Here is a 22,041-nt window from a genome sequence, read left to right on the forward strand (position 1 = left end):
GAGGAAGAGAGGTAAGGAAAGAGGCAGGTGGGCTTTTGGTTTTATATCTTTTTTTTTTTTCTTAATTATGGTCATTAGATAATTGGATAAAAGGTTTTAAATTCTGAAGCATAGCAGTCACCTTGCAGATAATGAAGTAGTTCTCCACAGGCCTATATTGCAGTTAAATGAATAGTATTTGTCACTTGACACACACCTCCACAATTGCTCTTATGGTAAATATTTCAACTGGGAAACTAAGTCATAGGTCAGCCAGCCTGGTTGAAAGCTTCCGACTAAGCCCCGCCGCACACCCCACTGCTGTTTCAAGAGGTGTCTCTGCAGTTGCAGAGATAAGAGCCATGTGGGAGCCCTCAGCTACTTCTCCCAAACGCCGTTTTCAAGGCATATTGGTATTGTGCTGCTGCAAGCTTAATGTGCATGGGTGGCTCAGAACTCAAGATTATCAAGTGAAAGCATGGTCGAGCCTGGGTGAAGCATTCTGCAGAGATGCATTTTGTAATAGTGCTAAGCTCTGAGAGCAAATAGCTCTGGTAAGGGAGATGTTTGCCCTCAGTGTGCTCCAATAAACTGATTTACCTTTCTTCTTTTTTTTTTTTTTCCCTTTTTTTTAAAAAGAGCTGACGCAAATTTGTCAAAGGGAGTTGTTGGGGTGTAGCAGATGTTGATTGGCTCATCTGATACACTCCCATTTGTCTTTAAATCACTGTCCAACTGCTCTAGGTTGCACATGAGCAAACTTTTCATTACAGGTGCAAATCCTAAAAGACAGAACCTGCTTAGCCAGCAAGCAAGGGAACCAGCTTGACTCAGAGGTAAACTTAAAACTTTTCCTTTACAATGTATAGTCAATGTATTTTAGACACTGTCCACATCTTCAAAAACTGAGAATTAAAAATGCAATTAATATGTAAATTTAAGTGTAATTTGAAGGATGGGCTCCTTAAGATTTACTGACATAGTTGTTTATGTTGGCAAGTATGTTTGGAATTTCTTCAGGAATTAAATTTAGTCTTTTCATTGTATTTTTCTTTTTTTTATATATGGACAAACAAAATGTAAGCAACCAGAGAAGTTGCAGGAGTTGTTTGAAATTGACCAGACAATTAAGAAATAAATGCCCACTTTCCTTTGGAGCCTTTGGCTGACTTCAAGGTTCTTGATTTACTTGGCTAATATTCCAGTAAATAAATGAATTTGTGGAAATGGGCTTTACATTTTAATTGTTTATTTCACAGTGATAACACTTATTTCATTTTTAAATAGCTGTGCAGACAGTAACATTGCAAACTCTCTGTCATGAAGATGAAGAATCTGGCAAAGTCTGCTAAATCAGATACCATGGTGGAGCTTACAAATCTTGATACTTCAAAACCCACAAAAATTCTGTTAGTCATATCTGTGACCTGGCACGATTTGCCTAGTGGTTGTCCCTTCTCTAAATGTTCTAACAGCAGACCAGATGGAAATCAATAACATTGTGCTATCAGATGCCAAAAAAAAAAAAAAAAATCATAATTTTCTGAGTCATTTATGAAAATCATTATTTAATAACAAAGCAGAATTGTACCCTGTATTTGAGCAGAAAAAATAGTTGTATAAGAAGGAATAACTTTCCTCTAATAATAGGCTGACATCTTTTGCAACCAGTATTTCCATTTTAATGCAATACTTTCAGAATTTTTTTTCTGTTTAGAAGAATGCCATAGGAAGCAGCAAATGCATCACCATATTGAAAGCCAAGTTTAAGGAATGCCGTAGAGCGAAGAGATTTTTCTTGCATATAACCAAAGACTATCAATTTTAACTGAAAGAAAAAGAAGTGGAGAGATTTTTGCTTTCTTTCAAACTTACAAAATTATTCTGAAGTGAGACAAAGCTGGGTAGATTTTGATGGGTTTAGGTTTCTGCAATGGGTTTTAGGTGCCAAATTCACAATTCTGAAGCAGAAAGCATTAAACCACTGGGGAGCTAAAGCAGACCTTTGGCTTACCTGAAAATCACCTCATGGGAGGAGTTGTGTTCTGGCAGGGCACAGGCCTGACTGGCCTTGGTGGCCATGTCGTGCTGTGCTGGCCCTGGCCCTGGCACTGGCACATGCCCATCTACCAGCCCTTACAGGGAGCTTGGGCTGGGAGCAGCAGGATGCTGCAGCCAGGATTTTCTTCTCAACATTAGCCAGCTAGCATATCCCCCAGCTCCTAAATAACGGCTCGCAGGTAGAACAGCAACACAAGGGCTGTGTGGTCATGCAGGGGCGTGGTAGTGGTCCCCCCTTGCTTTGCTTGCCCCTTCTAAGTACATGGGGGGCACATGTTACTGGCACGTTAGACCTCAACATCCTCCCAAATCCTTCAGTTTTGTGGGTCTTTTGCAATGCTGGGAGCATCAGGAAATGGATTTCCACTGACTAAGGGATGGCTCTGCCAAGTCCTGCTGAAGATCAAAGACACTCTTGGTTGTAGTTAATGTCAAAGTTATTAGCAGGATTCAAACCTAGTGCTGAGTCTTTTTTGATGGGTCTCATCCTGCCCACATTTATGCCAATGGCTTTCAGCTCATAGCTGTGCAGACCCCTGGAGCTCTACCAACTGCTCTCTAAAAAGTGACAACTGCAAGTGGCTGTGTACTCAATAGTCTTAATTTTGCCACCCAAGTGTTTGCACCTTCACTGGAAGACTTTTAGGAATTCACAAATTAAAAAAAAAAAAAAAAAAAAAAAAAAAAAGTATATTGAAAATCACTGCTTTATGCAGTAGTTCCATAGCCTCTCGTGATGACGCCTGTAAATCAGATTACTCATTGTGTAAATGTTTGACAGGACAATGTCCAAATGATTCTTACACTGTAACGCATATTTCTGGTCAAGTTTTGCTCCCCTTTCCAAACTGTGTTAGCTGTGCTGTACAGAATTCTTGCTCAGTCTAACCTCTGTGTAACTTAACTCCTGGAAACTTTTTTGGCTTATTTTTTCTGTTTCCCAACTCTTTGAAGATGTGTATATTTTGGACTGCCACTCCTGGAAAAGACATTTCTCCAATGAGCACTTGGTAGCGTGCATTTCATCAGAGCAGGGCTAAGAGCAGGCAGATATGCCTGCTTGACTTTTACACATTAGATTAAAAATAAGCCTCAGGAGCTGGAAGGACTCTGTTCCCTGGACAGGGCAGCGTCTGCGTTTGAAGACAGTTCAGTGAATGAAGCCACAGCTGGGAGGGTCTGGAGTTTTTTTTTAATTTTGTTAGTCTCCTGGTGTTATTCATACCCCGACTGGGCAGAATCCCCGGGTCGCTGGAACGTGAGCCTGCCCTGCTGCCACGGGCGCTCATCACCCTCGCTCGCACTCCCCGAGTGGCAGCAGAAAGGAGTAAACAGAGCCGCGTCCTCTGGTAGGAAATCTCCTAATGCATTCTGATATTGCTTTTCCTTTTCGGTTGTCTGGTCTGGGTGGATGGTTTTAGAGAGAAGTAAGGAAGCTGACTTAAATTTCTGGCCCAGGGTTGGTTTTAGCCTCCAGGACTGGTATTTAAAGTTTGTGTTTACATTTTAAGCCCATGCATTCTAACATTTTGTCACTACAGATACATTTGTAGATGCTCTTAAGGACAGCATGTGATCAGCAGCAGAGTCTAGTGAAGGTCTGGTCCTCAAGAGAGGACTTACACATGCACAAATGTAAAACCAGGAAAAAGGCTATTCAATAATTGCAAGTTTAGTGCTACAAAGGGCCAGACATGGAAATTATTAGTTGCAATGTTTTCTGATGTTGTTGTTATGAAGCCTTGGTCTGTACTTAGCATGTGATATTTGTGAAAAAGGTAATGGATCCAGCCAGTGTGCCTGACTGTGAGGCAGAAGGTGAAGTGCTAGGAGGCTGCAGGGCTGGCCCCAGCTGTGCCAGGAATTACTATGCTACCTGATCTCTGCTCGCTCCCCTCCCTGCTGTGTTCCATTGTCTCCCCAGCTGTGAAATGGAGATGCAAGGTGCCTCAAGGAGTATCTTGGGGAAGGGAAGAGTATTGTAAAACTGCAAAGTTTCTTGCAGAATGTTTTCCTCCTGAATGTGGGAATGAGCAATTGAATGTAAATGTCTCAGAAGATGAGACTAACAAGAAAGAGCTGAAATCCTGGGGGTGAAGTCCTTTTTGTAACTTTGATTTGGACAATTTCCCTCAATTCATAGAGAGAGCTGAGCATTTATTCATATGAATTTTAAAAGCTGTAATTTTTATGACAAAGGTAAAGATCGTGAATCTTATACCTGTTTAAAACCATGTGTGAGACAGATCTCCCAGATGTGGGACAGGTAAGGATTAGACACAGATATTCTGAAGAACAGAAACTGCTATAACAGAACTGCACCGCCTCATTATCAAAGTAGATCATGCCGACATAGTCGCCTTCTCAGACAGAACCCAGCAAAGGGGACAAATCCTCAAGACATTTAAAACTGACAATATTCATCTTATAACAAATGATTCAAAACACTAAGGGTTTCCCTAAAGTGTATGTATGTTTTAAAGCAATGGTAGTGAAACCCTGATATACTCCCTTCATTTCTAACAGTGACAGCTTCTGCACAGCCATCACTTGCAATGCAAAAACAGCAATTCCAGTAACTATTTTCTTCTGTTTCTGTAATGTTGCCAGATGTTGGGCATCCACTGTGCATCTATTGGCCACTGCCCTCTCCACAATTTCAAGGGAGACAGAGGGGCTAAGTGCTGGCACATAAAGGAACATTATGCTTGCCCAGAATTTTCCCAGCCTGCAACAGCCTCCTCTCCTAATGCTGTTACAGAGAACAAACACAAAACCAATGCTTCACACTCGTTTATCTAATTTGAGGAAAACTGTAATGAGTCCTGTTGTGTGTTGTTTGCAGAACAGAGTGTTCTGGCAGCCCCCCCATGGTAGGGAGAACCAGCAGGCAGGCGCTGCAGTGCTGTTTACCCTGAAGGAGCGAGTGTGTGTGCTGGAAAGCGCTGACCACTCTAATGGATCGCATGGAGCTGCAAAAAGTCAACATCGAGCTCGACGATCAGAGCAACAGCGGGGAAAGCCTCGAAGACAACTACACGGAGCTGGTTGATTCAGAAAAGGCTGCAATTAGGAGGTAAGCGTTTAAATGGGAAGGCTCTTCTGTTAAGGCTAAAAAGCAGTGATTGAAAAACGAGCTTCACTAATGGCATCTGGGACTCAAAACGTTTCCTAGGTAATATGCTGAAATTAGTGTGATTGTTTAGCTAGCACTTTCCAACTGCACCAAGCCTCCCCGCTCTGCGCTCAACAGATGCGGTGCCCAGCAGAGCAGGGGCAGCCCAGGGTGCCCTGTGCTGGCCACTGCCTGAAGTGACCTTTGCAGGCTCTCTTTGCAGCCCTGAGCACTCACTTGGTAACTCCCAACCACCCCAGCCACACAAATCAATGTGTAAATTGATATGCACGCAATGCACTGCGAGCTGAGCACATTCCCGCTGTGCTGCAGCCATTAAGGAGAGGGGCAGCCCTGGCCAGGGCATGGGCAACAAGAGAAAAAAAAAGTGTTTGTTTTTTCTGGAGGACCTCTAAATATATATTGCAATGCCAAAGGAAATTTTCATCTAATGACCAAAAGCAATGATTGTCATAACAGTGAACAAGTGTCATAAGCCTTATCTAACGTTTTTGTATTTTTCTTTTTGTTCAGTCCATTTGCTAGTGATGATGCAGAAAGTCAGAAGTTCCTTACAAATGGATATCTGGGTAAAAAGAAATTGGAAGACTATAATGAAGAATATGTAAGTTTTATTCATTTTTAAGGGTAATTACAATTAAATCATATTGACCTGAATCATTTTCCAAAAGTTTCAGTAAACGAAGTTACTCTGGAGCTTGATCAGCATAATCTTGGCTTTGGAAGAGTAAACACATTTTCTAACAGTTCGTGCAGCAATCTCTTTCTGTTGTCTTGCAAGTAAAGCTGGGTATTCCCTTCCCAAGCAATCAGAAAAATTCCTCAGCTCACACTCATACTTAGTAGGACAACTGTATTGTACTACACAAGATGTCCCGCATGGGGGGGGCTGTCCATTTCTAGTTAGAGGTGGGCCCTAGCTTTTGTACTGCTTGTTTCCAGCATCCATGTAAGGGAAACTACACCCAGCTGCCTTCCTTGAAAGACGGGACACTCGTGTTCAGCTTCGCAGTGCTGAACACAACAGGCACAGTGTTCCTCCATCTCTGTAGGCAACTCCACAGGAAAATGGCAAGACAGCAAAGGTTTCTGGGGTGTGTTTGTGGTTATCTGTGCTCAACATTATTCAAAGTTATCCTGAAGTTGATGACAAAGAAAGGAATTATGTTACTGGTCATGTTACATATTTTATTAGGATTGTTCAAATAAAACCATCCAGTTAAAGAAAAGAATATTCTTTGTAACTGCAAGTTAAAATTAAGAGCCAGATTCCTTCATCCCTTCCCACTTGGCAGCGGGTGTGACTCCCTCACACACCATCTCCTGCCTCCTGTTTTTTGTCCTCTCCACTCTCCTTCCCCCCACCTGAGCCACGCAGACCTTCCTCCATCACACTCCACCCTGCCCCCTGACACATTTTTAGCTCCATAGAGAAAGTAATACATCTTAGTTGGAGAAAAACTCAGGAAGTGGCTGAATTGCTTTTTAAGTTAATCATCTGAACTTGTCAAAACAGTAACTGGGAAATCTATTAGATAGCAGCATGTGTTTCTATAGAGGCTGACCAGCAGTCAGACAGCTGTGGCTATCTCACCTCAGCAGACTGTTGTCTTCACAAGGCTCCTCCTCTAAGGATCAAGAGATCAATAGAGGGAAAAACAGCAGTGAGGACAATTAGCCCACTGCGCTCAATAAAATGCAAGTTAGTTGTAATGTCTCTTTTTGTTCCCTACAGCACCGGGGCAGAGCTTCCTTTGGCATGTCTTCGTTCAACCTCAGCAATGCCATTATGGGCAGTGGCATCTTAGGGCTGTCCTATGCCATGGCCAACACAGGAATTATCCTTTTTGTGTAAGTACATAGAGAGAAAAGTGAATAGAATATAAGCAGTGAGGTAGAGTTATTTTTCTTGGGGTGGTTAGAGAGGTAAGTTAAGCTTAAGAGCCATGTTTTGTTAGCTGAAATGTTTTGTAAGACCTTCTATAATGAAAACATTTTAGCTGCCCTGCAAGGAGCCATCCACTGCTGACAAACCGTTTTTGTTTTTCTTTAGCCCTGTTTTGTTTCAGGAACACAACTGTCCATTGATGCTGTGTAGTCCAAAAAAAAATAGAGGGGCAGAACAGTATATTGGTCCCAAAATAACAACAGCAATCTTGCTGGTTCATTATGGGAATTCTACAAAGGCAATAAATCACACATGAAGTATATATTTACATCATCCTAACTATCCAATCACTGTGTAAAAATGGGAGAAGAATATTTGATACAAGTCTGAAATGGCAGTAGGCTTTGAATGCAAAGGCATGCACAGATTTCTTCAGATTTGGTGCCGCTCCCCCAATCTATTTGTACTTGGTGTGCACAGATGACTGCAGAGGTATGTGGCTGACACGCAGTGTCTATACAGAATGGGTTTTGATAGACAGTAATAGATATTCTTGTGAAGTTCTTTAATCTATGGCTAACCCTGTCAAATGAGACTACAAAAGGTTTGTGGGTTTGGTTTGGTTTAGTTTTGTTTTAATAATCATTTTTAATCTTAACTCGGGCCCTTAATTTTAATCCCCCTTTTAGGCTGGAATGCAGTATGACAGTACCATATGACAATAGGCCATTGTTGTACATTACTGAACTCTTAACAAGCCTCTAAATCAGGTTGTATGGCTACCTCTGTGTGGCTTCTTTCTTCTGGAGGTTGTTTAACTAGAACAGCAACAGCATTTGAAATGCTACACGTTGCTGCCAGTTGCTAAGAAACACCTCCTGTTTTTTTCCAGTAGAATCTATAACTGAAAATTAATTGTAGATGCAAATGCTGCCACTCTCCTGGGTAAGTACTTCCCAGCACCTGCACTTGAATAATTTAGATATAGGATTTACAGATACAAAATGGAACATACTTCTACAAGTGACTGCATTAGAGTCTGGAAAATGTAGGATTTTTTCCCCCAACTTTGTCTGAGCACTCGTGCTAACCAATATACCATAAATTATCACTGGAGAGAAAACTGATACATCAAGCTTTGTTGGGGAGAGAAGGAAAAAAAAAAAAAATTACCTTTGTAATATTTTTATTCTTTGGGCTCTGTTCATTCACAAGAGTGACTGAAAAAAAGTCGGATGTGAACCTAATGACATTAGCTCTGCTGGCAGTGCTAAAGAAGTGCTCTGCTGGCAACCCTGCAGAAATGCTACAGCAACCCTATGGAGTCTTATATAGTAAAAACAAAGGATTTCTCCACCCTGCAGCTCATTTTCTTTTCTGTTCTACTTCCATACTTTTTGCATGAGAACATTCTCCCTTCTGGTGGAGGAAGGAGTTTTATTTAAATTGTAGAACTCTGTAGGGATATTGTTACCCCCGTGGCATGCATCCTCTTGCCAGAGGTTCCTCTGTCAGATCATGACGTTCGTGTCAGTGGGACAGAAAAATTCCATCTACTAAATAGAAGCTGACGTACATTAATTCTAATTTAGACTATGTTGGCAGCAGTTCATTTATGGTTCTCATATTGCCCAACTACTCTCATGCTGGAAGATTTTCTACACAGTAAAGCCAAGAAGAGGGCTGAGTTTTAGAAACTCAGAAGCTCCCCAGCAGCTCCCATTACATCCTCCTCTGCCATGGGGAAGGTTTCCATTGGCATGGGCCAAACACCAGAATGTCTCTGCTGCCTGGCAGTATTCAGGAAGTGTCACCAGGTAGGCTTTAGTTTACTATAGCTACACCCCATGTGTCAGGACTTAGAGACCATGTCTCTGCATAGCAGCTGCATGGGTGCCATTGAGAAAGATGCCATCCTGGAAGGATACACTGCAGCCTCAGACATGATCACCCCTTTCTGTACAGCATGAACCCACAGCATGAGAGACAACCCCACTCACGTGAAGTCTCTAGCATTGACTGTCTCTCTTGGAGAAAGAAACATGGTCTGGAGACCATCACCTGACCCCTACACCTATGTCTCCTCTTAGACTATAACTCATTTACAAACTTAGTTATCAGTGTCTCCCATATTTATACCAAACCTTGCATTCAGTGGAATGGAAGGTGTAGGCACAACCTCCTGTTCAGCCATGGAGTAGTGGACATATGTAGAGTAAGTATTTCCTAGCTCTGTCATGTCAGTCATGTCATCACATCCCCTTCTGCCCAACATTTGCACAGGCTGACAACAAGATGGTTGTGGTAATAAGATATGCTGCCCACATTATTGTGCCCTGAAAATGTCATATAAAGCTACAATTTTTGCCAGTATTTTGTGAGAGGATGATAGCTGAAATCACTTAGTGTGCAATGTTGTGTAGAAGGAATATGTCCGTAATCAGAATTGATGAAGGGAGGCACCAGTACCTTTATGTAAACTAGGCCGGAAGAGAATGCTGCAAACTCTCCAAAAGCAGGTTTTCCAGTGTCATGACACTTTTTAGCACCATGGAAGATTTCTTATGAAATTTGCAAAGTGTACATTTAAAGCTAAGCTCTACAACTTCATGATTACTTGGTAAAATGGCAGAAGTCTAGGCATAAGTTGGCAGTGAAGTTGTCACACAGTTCTGGATTTGCTGGGGTTTTTTGGTTGGTTGGTTGGTTTATTGTTTGCTTGTGTTTTTGTTTGTTTATTTGTTTGTTTGTTTAAATCTGCATTAGGAGAGAGATTTAAAGGAGAGGTCAATGAGCTAGTAAGAGACCAAAGACCTGACTCTTGCACAGAGATCTGTTTATTTTAGTTGAGTCTTACTAAGACGTAAAAATTTGAGAACAAGCATACATTCAAATTAACCGAGTGTTTCTGATGTCTTAAATGGGATTCCAATTTCTGCTTTGCCTTGCAGAATTCTGCTGCTCTGTGTAGCAATACTGTCACTCTACTCCATCCACCTCTTACTGAAGACATCAAAAGAAGGAGGTATGAAGATCAGGTTGTGACTGACCAAAAGTCCCTACTACATGCACGTTTTTTTACCTTGGAATGCAATTCATCAAGAGTACCCAATGTAGTGGCCCATGTTTGTTTTTATTTTTTATTATTTTTTTCAGGCTCATTAATATATGAAAAACTGGGGGAAAAGGCATTTGGATGGCCTGGGAAGTGTGGTGTTTTCATTTCGGTTACAATGCAGAATATTGGAGGTAAGGGTAAGAAGTATTTAGAAAAAAAGGTTTTCTACCCTCCAATGCTTTTCTACAGAGCACAAGTACTTTCTCTCCTCTCTCTGACTAAACAGCATCAGAGATGAGAAGGGTACAATATGCATTATCCTTTCCATAAGGATGGCTTGGCTTGGCCATTTCTCTTCATTGACCATGGCTCAGACAAGACATCTTACTCAAGTCAGAAAAGATGAATCCCACATAAAAGGAGAAGCCCATGGTACTGACTTCTCCAGAGAAGAAAAGCTCTTCAGTAATTCATTTGCCAACTAAATTCTCTGCTTGAAAACACATCTAGACTGTGATCTCTCCAAGATGTTGGGTGGTTGAGAAAGATCATTGAAAGTATTCATCCACAAGGATAATTCCTGTGAAATATCTATCAAGCAACCTCCGTCCTCTCAGAATGGAGGCAATCTACTTGCAGGCATAAGTAGCAGGCATAGGCCTGCATGTTCAAGCACCAAAGCTTATTTCCTTTTACTACCCAGGGAGAAACCTTTTAGGATACTGGAGAACACTGTATACACTGTATTAGAAAGCTTAGGGGAGTTTGTACATTTTTTCCAGATTTCTTCAGGAGGGGTGGTTGACAGAAGCTGCATTATTATTGCACTAGAGGTTGGACTTGGTAATCTTGGAGGTCTCTTCTAACCTAGATGATTCTGTGATTATCACTATAAATATTATCATTGACTAATGATGCATTATTAGTCAATGAAACATATATCTTTTTCTAGCCTCTGTCATGGAACTTGGAATGTTTCGCAAATCTTTTGTAACAAATTTCTACTGTTGTTTTGGAGCATATTTGCTACCCAAATAGAGGTGGTTCATATCTCTTCTGTATTGAAACACTTTTTGATTGGGATTTTTTTGATTGTGTTCATAAAAGCTCTTATTCCATGGTCTTCCTTTCCTTCCCCAAGCCTGGATATTAAATGTGGTTGAACTGAAGGAAGAATGTTTCCCTGAGAGAGAGGAATAGCTGTTCCTGTAGTCCAGTGGTTTTCAACTTACTGTCCAGGTTGATCCATAGGTGTCCAAAGAACTCTCTGTGGCCAATGTAAGATAACTTTAAAAATCATGCCTTCTGCAAGTAGATTTCAACGAGATATATAGAAGTCGACCCTTCCACCATGAATACTGAAAACTAGCTTTTTAGATATATGGAGTAGAGTACTGGAAGGAAGAAGTTAGAAATAGAGGGCACAAGAGAGACAAATTGGTTTTGAGGAAGTGACAACCAAAGTCACTACAAAAAAAAAGTAGATGGATGATGTCCACTGGAAAAACAGAGCAGAAAAGCAAAAGAAAACTTCAAAAGTGTAAATTTCATAACAGTGACTAGAGTATGTTTTTAGTTGAGTAATGGCTATTGTACTGTAAGGCTAAATGCTAGATGTCATTCAGGACTTGTTTATCAAAGAACAATATCAAGAGAACATACCTTTTCTTTATTTTCACTATTTGAAAAAACTCATTTCTCCATTTTAGCAAAAACTGACTTATTGAAACTGTATGCTTTTCATATAGCACCAATGTTTTTTAAAACAAATTATTTTGTTGGAATTATACTGTTTTCCCTGAAGGTGTTTGCTTGTTTTTCAGCAATGTCAAGCTACCTCTTTATTATTAAATATGAACTTCCTGAAGTGATCAGAGCATTTATGAAACTCGAGGAGAATTCTGGGTAAGTACCTTTGTCCAACCAGACCCTTAGATGAAAATTTTTCACTTCATTGTCGATGGTAATTATTGTTTTTGTTTTTGTTTTTAATTCTCTCTCTTCAGAGAATGGTACCTAAATGGGAACTACCTCGTTATACTTGTAACAGTTGGGGTTATTCTTCCCCTCTCCCTTCTAAAAACCTTAGGTAAGGTTAATATCCCACTTAACCTCTTTTCTTGTTTCTGTTAGGATTGTGAATTTATATGCTGCTGAACTGTGTATTTTTTTCTTGCTTCACAGGTTATCTTGGTTATACGAGTGGTTTTTCGCTGACCTGTATGGTTTTCTTTGTCAGTGTGGTAGGTTACTGTTCAGGACTTGTCTCTAACCAAATACAGAGCCTGTAAACTGTGCAACACTGCTAAATCTCTTACCATAACAATTTATTGTGGATGTTAGAGTAGCACCTGCAAGTGAATCTAATCAACAAGCCTAGTGCTGAACAAAACCAGATTTAAAAAATCAGCCTAAAAAGCAACACTTAAAAAGATGAAATATAAAGCAGGGCAGTGACAGAACTAGAGTAACAATAAATACTCGCAGGAGAAGCAGAAGTGATAACAGTTTGTTTCGTGCCTCCTCTCTTTCTCCTCTCACTTCTGTGTGTCTATTTTTATTCTTGTTGGCTTATCATGGGTATAAATGTAATCTCTTATGGTAATACTCTTCTGATGACATTGTCTACTCTTTTGTAGGTAATCTTCAAGAAATCCCAAATACCTTGTCCTCTCCCCATCATGGCGCACGGGGTTGAAAACTGGACAGCCACCAATCACACAGTGCCGATGCACCTGGTCATGTTACCAAATGAGTCATTCAGCTCTGGTGTGAATTTCATGATGGACAACACAGCTGGGCACATGCCAGGCCTTGAGGAGCCAAGAGATACCTTCCCCAGAAGTGGTGTAGAATATGAAGCACACAGCGACAGTAACGACTTGTGTCAGCCCAAATACTTTGTCTTCAACTCACGGGTAAGAGAGATCCTGTAGAATTTGTCTTCTGCCATTCGTACCACAGCTAAACTGCTGCCTGCCAAAAGTCAGAGATACAGCAGTGACCGTTCTTACTAATGGGAGCTTTATTTTACAGACTGCCTATGCAATACCCATCCTGGCATTTGCATTCGTATGCCACCCTGAGGTGCTACCAATATACAGTGAACTGAAAGAGTAAGGTTCTTAAATTTTGTCCCATCCTTCCAGTTACCCATAATAGAGATCACTTTCTACCTGTTCTGCCTTGATTGCTGGTGTGTAGACACCCACCCAATAATGATTTATTGTGTGCCATAGTAAACAGATATCGGCTTTGCTTTCACCTAATAGTCAGATACCGGTGACAAAGAGCCGCTGTTCAGAGAGACATGTTGATCGATATTTACTTAGGAAAGAAGGAGTCTGGACAGTCCTTTGAATGACATGAGATATATTGGGGAATTTGACTGCACAACAGACAGTGCTGAAACAGAGAATTCTGGATTCTAAAAATATCTTAATCAGTTCTGTGCCTGGGTCAGCTGTTGCTTACTTTTAAAGTTTCCTGGGATGCCATTGGTGTGGGTGTCTTATATAGACTCTTAACCTGGCCTGTTTTGATGATTATATATCAAAAATCAGATACATTTGCTTAAACTAGCACAGAGCTGACAGTTGGGAAGGGCTAAGAAACAAGAATTACCTTACAGGAGGTTGTGCTGTAAAACTCAAGGAGACCAAGACCCATTGCCTCTTATTTTAATATGTTTAACCTCAGAAGTAAACATTTTCTGATGACGTGGAATTTGCTCTCAGGCACCATAAGCTGAAGGGATCCCTTTAACCAAGGGATCTCTAAAGAAAGGATTTGACCTACAGGAGGTTCTTGAACCTACAGAACAGTTCTCTGTAAATATAAGGGCATGTTCATACAAAGCTGGCTAAAAGTTCTTGCCTCAATATTGTTACCAGCCCTGTAATTGTAGACACTCCATTTTTTGTTTAAAATACATCATTTGAGATTGACACAGAAATAATGATGTGGCTCATCTACATGTTGTCACCAAGTAAATAGTAGAAGTGAAGTTTCTATTGAAACTTTCTATTGAAAATTTAATTTTTATGCTGTTCTGCACAGAGCTGTGAAGCTTCAGGAGATCTGTATAACTCATAGTTGCTATGAACTTACTGCTCCTCAGAGTACTTGTGCAAATAGAGGCTTTGTAAGAACAGCACTGTTACCCTTTCTCTCCTACTTCAGTCGCTCCCGAAAGCGGATGCAGAATGTCTCAAACATCTCCATCACCGGCATGCTCATCATGTATCTTCTGGCTGGTCTCTTTGGATATCTTACCTTCTATGGTAGGTCAAAACCCTGTTCTCTCCAGAATTTTCCCTCCCATTTTGAATCTGGCGAGATGGATTTACCACATGTAGGCTCAAGTGTTCATGTGTTTTCTGTGGGCGTGGATTCATGCACAAGCATTATCCAGAAATAATGTGCTGTTTGTAACCTCCTGCATAACTGGTGAGACTTATCCAGTCAGGCCACAAGCTCCTCACCCACCCTGAGTCTCAGGGCTACCTAGCAGTGGGAGCAGTTGATTTTGTGAACTCAGACAGAAAGCTTCTTTAAACCTGGCTCTTGCAAAGTCCGGGAGTGGCAAAATCAAAAATACTCTAATGTTCAACAGCTTTACACGACGCTATTAAGAGCTACCCACCATGGCTCTGACACCACTAATTCAGCCTCACCTGTGCTGAAAAACAGGTGCAAACCATTCTAGTGTAAAGAAAATAAGGATGTGCAGGACTAACCGGTAAGTAAATAGAGTAGCCCCTATATTAGCACACCAGTTTATGCAAACAGCACCTCTTTTTACCTTGTTAGTTCCTCTGTTACGGCACAGAAGTGAATGACACAGCACAACCTGCACCACACTGCTGTGGTGAGAGGGCTGGGACACTTGGGTGGAGGTCCAGGGATCTGTTCCCAGTTCACTTGGTTGTTTTCTGTTTCGTAACAGAGAAATTATTTTTGCCTCAGGTTCCACACCAACCTAATGACTTTGAGAAAATCATTTGAGATGCTGGAGTACAAAAGCATCACCTCACAGCTGTGTTACCCTCATCGTCTCTGAATGATGGACTTGCATCAGTCATGCTGGGAAAATTCCTCTTTCGTGCCCAGCCTGTAACATGGATCTGATGGCAGCAGCTGGGCCGGAGCTAATCTTGTTGGGCTGCAGGATAAAGGTTTCCCTTTTGCATGTGCAGATACTGCTTAAGGCACTCAACTCGTCTCTGTTTCCTTTTTGTAGGAGAAGTTGAAGATGAGCTGCTTCATACGTACACCAAGGTGTACACCTTCGACACCCTCCTTCTGTCTGTTCGCCTCGCAGTTCTAGTGGCTGTCACCCTGACTGTGCCCCTTGTCCTTTTCCCTGTGAGTAACAGAGCTCCTGGAGCTGAAATTGGGCACAGCCCATACACACTAACTGTGGGTACTTAGGATAGGTTAACTAACATTAAAGAAAAGCAGGCCTGAGTGTTGATTTGGCAGGGTCAGTTTTCTCACACGTAGCTTGCCCGGAGCAAGAACCTTCAGCAGCTAGGGTTGCAAACTTTGAAAGACTGAAATAAATCAGTCTTTATAAATAAATCACATATAAATCAGCAACGACCGCCCTGGCTCTCCCTGGCTCTCCCTGTTCTATATTTAACAGAGCAGCAGTGTGCATACTCAGGACTGGGGATGTAGTCAAACCACCTATAAGATTTCCTAATACAGACATATGCACCTACCACAACACCCAAACTCACAAGGGTGCACACGGCTCAGACCATGACTCTCCGTGCCTTCCCCCGGCTGCTGGGGAGAAAATAGTGCTAGCCAGTGAGTTCTGGGGAACTGGCACCCCATTTGGTGGGGCAGACACCAGCCCAGCACCACGCTGCTGTCAGGTTCCTGTTGATCTTCATCATGGCCTGATGTTTCTGTCTGCTAAGAGATAATCCACTGTCCCGGCTGCAAACACAAGCTCTGCATACGTATTTCTTCCAGGCTCGCTGACAAATACTTAACAGCAGTGATCACCACTCAAGCTTGCCTGCAAAACAAAATATGTCCTGGTCTAAAGTACCCGCAGCAATCAGTACATCTAGCTAAGAGTGCTCTGACGCTCTGCCCCAGATGTCATGTTTAAGCCAATGACTTAAGTGCTTAAATTTGTCTTAGCTAGCTGAGCGCTATTCATGGGAAAACAAGCTAAGCATTGCAAAAGCCTCTATCTGTCAGATGCAGTATTTTGCATTTTTAGCTCTCTGCATAATTATTTTTATATCCAAATAGTGTACAAAGGCTTAGCAGTTACATACCACAGCACTAAATGTTCTATTAAAAAAAAAAAAAAAGAGAGAGAGAGAGAGAGAAAACATCAAAGCCCAGAGAAAATGTCATATTCTTTAAAACTAGTATATTAGACAACTTTGTATGGCCCATCAGGACAGGCAGCCTCCCATGCCCTCCCCCCCCCCCCAAAAAAAAAAAATGTATTGCTATCAAAATAAATAAATAAATATAGGTCTGTGTACCATTAGTCACTGTAAAAAAAAACATTACTGACTGTAAAATTTCAGTCTGATAGCTTCATTTTATGGATAACATCACAGCAGAAATAATGCAGAGGATGCTGACAGCAAGCGAACAAGAATGCAGGCAGTGACTCTTCAGTGGGGTGATGCGGTTTTATACCAACTGAGGAACCAGACAAAAGTTTTGCAATCTGCCTTCTTCTCCATAACATGTTGTCACACCAACCTGAAAAACATAACGTGCAAAATTCATTCCATGTTTCCAAATGACAGGCTCCAAGTCTGACAGAACTCCATACACTTACGGAGTTGCCAAACTCATACAGAAAGTGCTTTGTTTTAAAATAACTAAAAAGAAGTTAGTTTTGAGGGTTTTTTCCAATGTAAGCACACTTTTTTTCAACTTCTACCTTCCAAGTCTTCTAAGCTTATCACAGTACTCCAGAGTAAGACTATCTCTTGACATCAAAGGGATTTGCAGCTGACCTTTTTCCTACTTTCCATCTCATGAAGAAAAACCTCTTTCTTGTGTGAGAAATTGAAGCAAAAAGGATCCTCTGCAACAGCTTTTATACATATATATATAATTTTATATATATAATTTCCAAATGACATTGCAAGAGATGCTTTTACATATATACATATTCATATGTATATTTGTATACTTAATGTAAGTAAAACAAAAGATTGCTCTTTCTCTCACAAAAGTAAATTGCAGAACTCGTGGGATTTTCAGAGGGATCAGGTTCTGGAAGACAGCAACTCATATTTCATCCATGTATTTTTTGCCTGATGATTAGTATTCATAGTGGGGGCTTCTTTTTTTTTTTTTTTGTGTGTGTGTGTTTATATGTGTGTGTGTTTGTTTTGGTTTGGTTTGGTTTTGTGTGTGTCTGTGTGTTTTGTTGTTTTCTTTTGCTGATACCAGCATCTTTCAGTTGAGCAGATTTCATCTCCCTGATTTTACACCCTATTTACTTGTCTTTCTTCTACACTGCAAATATTTGAGTTTCTGCACTAAACTGTGAACCCAGTTCTCAAAGACCTACACCAAAGTGAGATTTATATAAAGGGAGTCAAAGACTGAAAACACATTTCTTTGGTCAGAATTTCTCACAGCAAAAGTAACCAGCGTAGGTCATTAAAACAGCAAAGATAAATTAACTGCTGTTAACTGCTTTCCCTGATGGTTTTCATCTTACAGATCCGTTCATCTATCAGTGCATTGCTGTTTCCCAAAAGGCCGTTCAGCTGGATAAGACATTTCCTGATTGCAGCAGTAATTCTTGCTTTTAATAACCTGCTGGTGATTTTCGTCCCAACTATTAAAGACATCTTTGGATTTATCGGTAGGTTTCATAAATACATTTTGTTTACTGTGCTTATCCTTTCCACAACGTATTTGCATTTGTGGACTGAATGACAATCTCCATTTAGGTCTTAGAGTGGAATAAAAAAAAAAATGCATATTTGATTTTGTTTTAGTTAAAAGGGACATAGGAATTCCCAAACAGCTGACAGGCAAAGCTGAATGATATCCACCTTTGTTGCTAACTTGCATGAAGATCAAGGAATTCAATAAACCCAGTATAAAAACTGATAAAAATTGGTTTGTCCCCACTTGGCCAGCTCACATGTGGACATCTACATCACAGGCAGTGATTTCCTACTTCTTCAGCCTCTTATTTGAGTACTCAAATAAGTGCTTGGACATCTCTATGCTACCCTTGAGGACGGGCCTCAGCAGAAGAAGGGAACCATAGGACTCCAAAGAAAATGTCCCAAATCAGACCCCATTAACCCCACTGAAATTATTCCCTAACCAGAGAGCAACCTCTTTTGCAGCCTGGAATAGAAGCTCTGGGGGTCATGGGTGACCACAGGAGAGCTCTGTACAAATGCCCCACGTCCTGTTGCACCTTGCAGATGCACCATGCCAGCTGTGCATCACACCACAGTACTCAGCTCCACTTTCTCTTCCAGGTGCTTCTTCTGCCACCATGCTGATTTTCATCCTCCCCTCAGCCTTCTACCTGCGGCTCGTTAAGAAGGAGTCCCTGAGCTCTCCCCAGAAGATTGGGGTAAGGATGCTGGCAGCAATTGCAAAGGAAGGATGATAGGAGTGTGTGTGCTTTTCTCTGGACACAAATCCTAGAGCTTTGACCTGCAACATCTGGCAGTTGATCATAAATTGCCAGGGATCACACAAAACACAGGTCGGGCAGTGTTGTTCACAGTAGCAGGGAGAGCCAGGGTACATGAACCAAAGAGTTTAGGGCTCCACTGCTAGTGATAAGTAAACTTCAGTAAGGGTCTAGTTTAAAGTGTGTCTTTTATCACTAGAAAAAGGCATTTAGTTAATCCAGTCTAATCTCTAGTTAATACCTGCACTTGTGTAAACAATACCTAAACAGTGCATAAGGAGCTGTTGGTTGATGCTGGAAGGTCAGCTGTGGATTAACAGGAAGATCTGAGGTCAAGGTTAAGAAGGAGGTTGTACTGCAGAGATAATGCAGTGATAGAGAGATGGCAGTTCTCCACTGGGATAGATTCACGTACCTACAGGAGATACATATGAATGTCTATTATTTATACACAGCATATGTTTTTGTCACGCTGGACTGCTGCAGCAGTACCTTTTATCTTTGCATTAATGCTCACATTAATAGTCATCTGCACATTTAACAACATCACTGAGGACATGTCCTTTGAAAAATGAATCAGAAAATATATTGGTGAAATGTATATGCATACACATCATGTAAACAGTGCATATGTACATCTGTATATACATTCACAAAAAGCAAATTAATTGGGATGGAAGAATTTCTATTGGTACATAATGAAAGTATAAAGGAAAGATTTATTATCATAAAATGAAGACAACTTTTGGAGGAACTATCATTAGAGAGAGACTTTGAATATTTGTTCATGCCGTTTTGTTCATTCTTTGTGTTTCTGTGCTAGGCACATCTAGAATTTCATACCCTGCACTAAGACCACACACAATATTCATCTTTGTGTTGTGATGCAGAATATTGTTAAGTGTGGACAGATTAGGGTAAGCTAAAGCCCCACTGAGGCAAAGGGGAAAAGTAAGCATCTGGATCATTTTAATACACACAGAAATGCCTTCAGAGAAAAGAGATGGGCTTACCTGTTTGTCTAATAAGGACAAAAAAGATTAATTCAAGCTGTTCTTGGTAGCAGAAACAATGAACATTCACTGAAAATTGGTCAATTTTTAAATTAAAAAAAAAAAAGTTAATCAGTTATATTTTGTGTTATTATTCACATTAACAAAACTGTGGGAGTTGGTTTGTTTTTTTTTTTTCATTCCTTAAATTTGCTCTTGTAAAGTCCAGCCTTTTTAGACTGAAATTTTACATATAATTAACTTGATGCACATAGCCCTGTATGGTATTACTTATGTTTAACCCCAGAGAAAAACCCAAATTCAGGCCCTGGGCGTTATATAAATGTGATTTCAATGTCTGTGAACCATCATCTGCTCAGTCACTTTCTTCACTAATACAATTTTATTTTCCAATTACAGGCTCTAATTTTTCTTATAGTTGGCATAATCTTCATGATTGTGAGTATGACTCTCATTGTAATGGACTGGATTTACAACCCCCCAAGTTCCAGACACCACTAACCTGTGGAGACAACCAAGTGCTTTTTATACCCTCAATGTTTTTATTGTGTGCTCCAAAGGACACCTGAATGGAACTGTTATTCCTAGCTAGTAACTGCAATATTCTGAAGACAGTTTCTGGTAAGGTCACTAGAACCCAATGGAGTCTGCGTCATCCTTGTCACTAAGGACTTATTTATGCATTAGGAACCTGAGCTTAGCATTTCTGGCCAGGTTAAATGAAATGTGTGGTGTGGATGCTTTCTATTTTCAAAACCCAAATAAGAGTAGCTGTGTATATAGTCCTCAACAGTAGTTTGGTCCCGCTCTTTTTGACCTCTCCCGTTACATTAATAACCACAGTTCCTAGAGCACTGAAAAGGCAATTAGCCAGAAAACCAGCTGGTGCCTTGTTTTGTACCCAAAGCACATAGGAGCAGCTGCCCAGCTCCAAGATAAAGGGTACCGTTTCTGTAGGGGATCAGAAAGGTGACTGCTCTCCACTGATCAGTCTATCTGAAAGGTGACAGCTTTGGCACAGCTTGCCAAAGCACCGTGGAAAAAGCTGAGCATCAGATATGTTGCCCAAATTTGTCACCCTCGGCATGTGATGGCTGCACATGATGATAAAGTTCTCTTGCACAGGAGCCCCTGTGCTGGGGCAAGTGCTTGAAGAACAGCTGAGCATTTGTGTTTTGCTGTGAAAGACGCCTGTGCTGGAAACGTCAGGCACATCTGGAGTGGATTTTTTGGTTTTCTTTGATATTTTTTTTTATTCTTGTGTGAGATCGCATCACTGAACAAGTTGAATCGTCCATAAAAACTTGTCTTCCATTCTCACAGGAATTTAAGGAGACCACAAGGTGTGGCAAAGCACCCTATCCAGTATTGTTCAGTACTTGTCTATTTGATAAACATTCAGTGCAGGAAACTGTAATTTGCTATATATATAAATATGTGTATTTATGTATATAATCCTTTGTTTTCCTCCAGTTATAAAAATGTTACCCTATGGTACATGATTTTTGATTTTTTTTTACACATCACTGTTTTCATAGCCACACATTTAATATCATTTTGAAGAAAACATTCTAGATTGGTGGGTTTGTAAAAGGTTCATCTTTATTCAGTTGTGTTTGAAATATACCTGTTGCAAACCCCAGCCATTACCTGTGTAAAAACAAATTCAGATGTTTACTACTTATGTTACAATAAATTGCAAGATGTTTTCCTCCTGAGAATTTTTAATATGTGCATCAAAGTTCTGTATTACCACTGTAAAACACAAATTTGGGTAACTCACTCTGTTGCTGTATCTCAGCTTGGCTATGGATATGCCAGCATCCAACAGCATGCATAATTAAGCAACAGCATGCGAAGGAAAAGAAATTACTGATAATCTCAAGTGTATCATGCTATGCAGCTGTGCAAGAGAGAAAAAAAAAGTGAAGCTCTATGTTATAAGGATGTTTAATTAGCACTCAGTACCCTCCAGACTGCAATTTTGTCTGTGCTGTGGGGTACCCACTCTACATGTACACTTCATACTATTTTTCTCCAAGGAAGAATAGTCAGAGAGGTGACACAAGCTCCATAGCAGAGGGAACAAGTGGGAAGGTGCGACCTGGGTTTAACATGCTTACACAAATCCAGGCTCCTGCTACTGGAGTTTGCATTATCCAACTTAGAAATCTGTTGCATGCACATGTGAACTCTGAAAGCCAAAGAGCACACAAAAAATGTCTCTGCCCACTTGTCAGTTTCACA

At 40.7% G+C, this 22,041-nt stretch overlaps 1 protein-coding gene across 1 annotated transcript; it reads left to right on the forward strand.

Annotated features, from left to right (window-relative positions):
* The first annotated feature begins 671 nt into the window (after nt 1-671).
* On the forward strand, nt 672-21,512 carry SLC38A4 (solute carrier family 38 member 4). The gene is made up of 16 exons (XM_084532781.1): nt 672-815; nt 4,886-5,116; nt 5,690-5,780; nt 6,912-7,027; nt 10,016-10,089; nt 10,221-10,313; nt 11,946-12,027; nt 12,129-12,211; nt 12,307-12,365; nt 12,762-13,040; nt 13,159-13,238; nt 14,305-14,405; nt 15,365-15,489; nt 17,842-17,986; nt 18,621-18,718; nt 20,194-21,512. Exons 2-16 carry the CDS (start codon nt 4,998-5,000, stop codon nt 20,293-20,295), a joined length of 1,647 nt encoding a protein of 548 aa, XP_084388907.1. The 5' UTR covers nt 672-815; nt 4,886-4,997; the 3' UTR covers nt 20,296-21,512.
* Nucleotides 21,513-22,041: the final 529 nt, after the last annotated feature.

The sequence above is a fragment of the Aythya ferina genome (assembly GCF_964211825.1).
Source record: "Aythya ferina genome assembly, chromosome: 1".
Taxonomy (NCBI): domain Eukaryota; kingdom Metazoa; phylum Chordata; class Aves; order Anseriformes; family Anatidae; genus Aythya; species Aythya ferina.